This window comes from Dermacentor variabilis, chromosome 4, assembly GCF_050947875.1.
Source record: "Dermacentor variabilis isolate Ectoservices chromosome 4, ASM5094787v1, whole genome shotgun sequence".
Classification (NCBI taxonomy): domain Eukaryota; kingdom Metazoa; phylum Arthropoda; class Arachnida; order Ixodida; family Ixodidae; genus Dermacentor; species Dermacentor variabilis.
Window position 1 is genome coordinate 178,957,266 of NC_134571.1, and position 4,734 is coordinate 178,961,999.

Genomic DNA, 4,734 nt, shown 5'->3' on the forward strand with positions numbered 1-4,734 from the left:
CCGTGGTCGAGTTAGCTACGTATTTCAGGGGAGTGAATATCCACTCTTCAAGGTTTGTAATGGTTGTGGGTTCGCGTCCATTGCGAATATACCGAAAAGTGTCGCATTTAGAGTGCTACATTTTTGGCTTATGTCTCCTGTAGCCTTTTTCGTATTTGTATTTGTACAGGGTGTCTACAAACCGGGAGAGCCGGGAAAACTGGGAATTCTCAGGGATATTGAATAGTCTGGAAATACTCAGGGAAAGCTCAGGGAATTTCTGCTTATATCAGGGAAAATTCAGTGTAATTTCTTGAATGAGAACGAAAGTCGCGGTATTGCTGGTTTGAGTAAGAGAGAGGAATCGTGAAGAATCTACTTCGACGCCGTGTCGTCGGGTCGTACAGTCAACGACCCGCTTTCCGGACGCCCGATAATTCGGACAGCTTCGCGGCACCATCACCTACCCCATGGAGTCAGTGTATAAGAACATCTGAAATTCCTGACGCAAGAACCCTTCGCCGTCCGATTTTCCGGACTTTTTGTTCTGACCGCAGATCCGAAATTGCATTTATCAACGCCACCGCCGCCCCCATTTTGATTACCTCGCCACCTCGAACCGGCGCTCTCGCACGCAGATCCGCTAGCAGCAGTAGCCACCACCGCGGCAACGCTAGGCCTAGCTGCTTCGACGTTCGCTACAAAGGTTCTTGCTGTTCGACGCCCTGGTTTTCATTAAAACAGTTCGCCGCTGTCAGCAATGTCATCGTTTTTGCCTTTGTCATCCTCGTAATTGTCTTCGAAGCTCGTAAAGCACCACGCGTTTCATAATGCCGGTTTCCCAAAGTCAGCTTCGCCTCAGTACAGCAGTGATGCGCGGTGAAGCATAACAAGTGTGTAAAGGGGCAGTTGTCACGGGCCACAGTATGTATTCCTTAATTATACACGCGTGCACCCGCCATCTCCTGTCGCAGTACGAGCCGCAATATGCCTAATAAGTATACTGGCAGGCGTTCAGAGCTTTTTCGGATGTGCCTGCGGCGATTTGAGTCCAAAAGAGCCTTACACCTTACCAGGTCTGGCCATGTTGAGCTCACAAGCGCATAGCATACATTGTATGATAAGAGTCCTGTTTTCAAAGCAATACATTGCTACCCACAGAACACAAAACCTCCTAAAAACCTCCTGAAACGGCTACAAACGGCTATAGACGTGTTGATTTACGATAAGACTGAAAATAGAATTTCTTGTAAACATTACTTCAGCACTTGGAATATGCTAGTATGTATTCTATCTGCGGTAAAACCCACTACTGGTGTCAGTAGAGTCTGTTTTGGTAAACACAATGAGAACGTCCAACCCGAGAACTTTTCTAGACCTTTTTGTCTAAAAGTGCATAAAATGTCAAACGACATGTCCAGTGCGGTTACTTAGGCCGTCAGCGTTAACGAATAAAAGACGCCACAAACAAATCAAACTCGTTGGAAGCAACATAATAAATTGGTTTTAATGTTAAATAACTTCAACAATCAAGGGCGTGTTATTATTTTCCATACGAGGCGCGCACACGACGCCTGGAAACCATTCTTCTATGCTCGCGCAGCAGGTACTGGCAGCAGCAGGAGGGAAACGCCGGTGTTGCAGTGACCACAGCGGTGTCACAGAGCCATCGCGCTGCGACCATTTCAGGAGCAGTCAAATAGGCACGCTCCAATTTTGTCAGACATCTCATTCCGTGCTGGAAACACTCGAGGCAGGAAGTTTGAAAAAACGGCCACTGGACCCGCACTGTCTCGGTGGTTGGTTCCTTGTGCCGGTTGTGCGTCATTCTAAGCCGTTCTGTACATTTATAAAGGATATTAGCTGGAGTCATTTAGCTGTTCTGATGCTGTTTGCCGTGTGTTTTGCATCAGTGGTTCATGACATCGGCTGCATTGCGTGTTTTCGCCGACGGCTTACTAACACAATGGCGGGATCTGTGTTCGCCGCCTTCGTGTCTCGGTGCGTCTTTGTATGTCGCACGTTCGCACTCTAAAAACGAGGGAGAGTATCACAGGAGTGAAGCGGCCGAATTACTCTTCAAAGCGTTGTTTTACTTTCGCAAAATGTCGAGTGAAGTGAAATGCATTGTTCACTCCGTCACCAAGGAGAGAGTCAAATGTGCTTTTCACTCTGCCCTTCTAAGGGCAGAGTGAAAACGGCAGCACCGGCAGTGGACACGGCAGCACCGCCGTGACGATGTCGCCTGACGTACCGCTGTTCATGCAGGTTCTCTGCGCATGCCTTAGTCTCATCGCTGGAGGCGCTGCGAAACCCTTCGACGCTGGAAACAACATGCTTCGCTACGATGCTGGCCAGCCACGACACTTCTGCGCAGGCGGATACTTCGGCCAGTTTGCTGACCTCACCAGCATCCAGGGGCATCGACACGCGAATGGTCTTTTCGACTCGCCATCTGGGGGCACGATGACGTCAGGACGCATACCCAGAAGGGATCAGCTGTATGCTATAAAAGCATGCCCTTCGCCTACCAGCTTCAGTGGACACGGCAGCACCGCCGTGACGATGTCGCCTGACGTACCGCTGTTCATGCAGGTTCTCTGCGCATGCCTTAGTCTCATCGCTGGAGGCGCTGCGAAACCCTTCGACGCTGGAAACAACATGCTTCGCTACGATGCTGGCCAGCCACGACACTTCTGCGCAGGCGGATACTTCGGCCAGTTTGCTGACCTCACCAGCATCCAGGGGCATCGACACGCGAATGGTCTTTTCGACTCGCCATCTGGGGGCACGATGACGTCAGGACGCATGCCCAGAAGGGATCAGCTGTATGCTATAAAAGCATGCCCTTCGCCTACCAGCTTCAGTGGACACGGCAGCACCGCCGTGACGATGTCGCCTGACGTACCGCTGTTCATGCAGGTTGGTAACCGAAAAAATGGCTTCCGTAGTGATGTTCTTGGTCTTATAGTGCTGCCGTGTCCACAGGCTGTCGTTGACTGTATAAGCGACTGTTTTTCTATTGCGGCCCTGTTGTTGAGTCTCTCTGGGGACGTGGAGAAAAATCCAGGTCCAATAACAGAAGTAATGTGCAGGGAAATGCTCCAAAACCAGAAAGACATTTTGTCTAAACTCACTGCGGTTCAAGACAAGCAAGACTCGTTTGAAACAAGAATACTAGACATGCAGAGTCGGATTCTTCTTATCGAGAGTAAGGTACAAAGCTTAGACGAGACTCGGAACAGGCTCGCAACTCTTGAGGGAATTGTAGCTGACCACAGCGTTGAAACATCTACTCTGGTCAAACATCTGGATGATCTGGATAATCGTTCACGACGAAATAATCTTATCATTAGAGGAATTAAAGAAGAGGACCACGAAAACGAAGAGACCCTATTAAGCAAAGTAAAGGACGAAATCTTCAGCGCTACTCTGAAAGTGAATGTATCTTCTATTGAACGAATTCATAGGTTAGGCAGGAGGATTTCTGGTAGAACGCGACCAGTTATCCTGAGGGTGGCAGACTATAGGGATAAAATGACAGTTTTGCAGAACTGCACAAAACTGAGAGACACAGATTACAGCGTAAGCGAAGATTTCTCTAAAAGAGTACAGGGAATAAGAAAAAAGCTATGGGCCTCGGCGAGTGAGGAGAAGAAGGCAGGAAAGAAGGTAAAGCTGCTTTTTGATAAATTAAAAGTAAACAATACGCTGTACAGCTGGAATGAAGAACGTGAGGAAAGGTGCAAACTGCGAACTGATGCAGGAGCAAGTGATAATTGACGCATGCAGGGCCAACATGCTGGTTTCAAAATAATCAACGTAAATGCAAGAAGCCTGATAAACAAAGCGCATGCGCTTGAAGCTCTAGTTATTGATCATGCTCCTGACATTGCTGTAATCACTGAAACCTGGTTGCATAAAAATATTCTCGATAGCGATATCGCGGCACCCGGATATTCGCTGGTTAGGAGGGATCGAGATGGAAGAGGCGGAGGCGTGGCTGTTTTGGTGAAACGAAATATCATATTTTCCACTTTAGAAGTACCAGGAAATATTGAGGCTGTATGGATCACTACAAAATTGAATAATCGCACTGTATTCATCGGAGCGGTATACAGGCCTCCGAACTCCCCAGTAGAACACATTATGCTGCTAAGAGATTTCATGGAAACACACGTGAAAGAGCAAGATAGCATACTGTTACTAGGTGATTTTAATCTCCCGGCTATTGATTGGGATTCATATGTAGCCGGTGACACAGATGTTACATCTTCTGAGTTGTTCTTGGATTTAATATATTCATACAATTTAACCCAGCTTGTTAACCAATATACTAGGGAGTGTGCAACAAGGTCATCTGTACTTGATCTTGTACTAATATCAAATGCTTTGACACCGCATGTGATTGACTGTCTTGTTGATGAAGGGCTATCTGACCACAAAATGATTATTCTGTCCATGAACATGTCATCGTACCCTTTGCTCCAGGATTCAAGCATCCAATATCTAAACTTTCAAGCTGCTGATGATGTTAGCATCTTGGATTACCTTGAAAGGTCGTTTGATAACTTTATGTCTGTTTATGAATCCAATGGTGGCACTGACGATCTCTGGGACTTTTTTTCCAAGGTTACGATGCATTGCATTACGCGATTTATCCCAATAAGCGTCAAGAAATGTAAACGAAATAACCCATGGATTACAAGGGAAATCATACATGTCAAACGGAGGATAAAAAGGAAACGAAAAGCT

At 47.1% G+C, this 4,734-nt stretch overlaps 1 protein-coding gene across 1 annotated transcript; it reads left to right on the forward strand.

Annotated features, from left to right (window-relative positions):
• The first annotated feature begins 2,471 nt into the window (after positions 1-2,471).
• LOC142578079 (uncharacterized) lies at positions 2,472-3,860 on the forward strand. The gene has a single exon (XM_075687499.1). It carries the CDS (start codon positions 2,545-2,547, stop codon positions 3,760-3,762), a length of 1,218 nt encoding a protein of 405 aa, XP_075543614.1. The 5' UTR covers positions 2,472-2,544; the 3' UTR covers positions 3,763-3,860.
• Positions 3,861-4,734: the final 874 nt, after the last annotated feature.

Bases quoted from the DNA above. Each gene is read 5' to 3' on its own strand.
- LOC142578079 (XM_075687499.1), top strand. From the start codon at position 2,545: ATGTCGCCTGACGTACCGCTGTTCATGCAGGTTCTCTGCGCATGCCTT.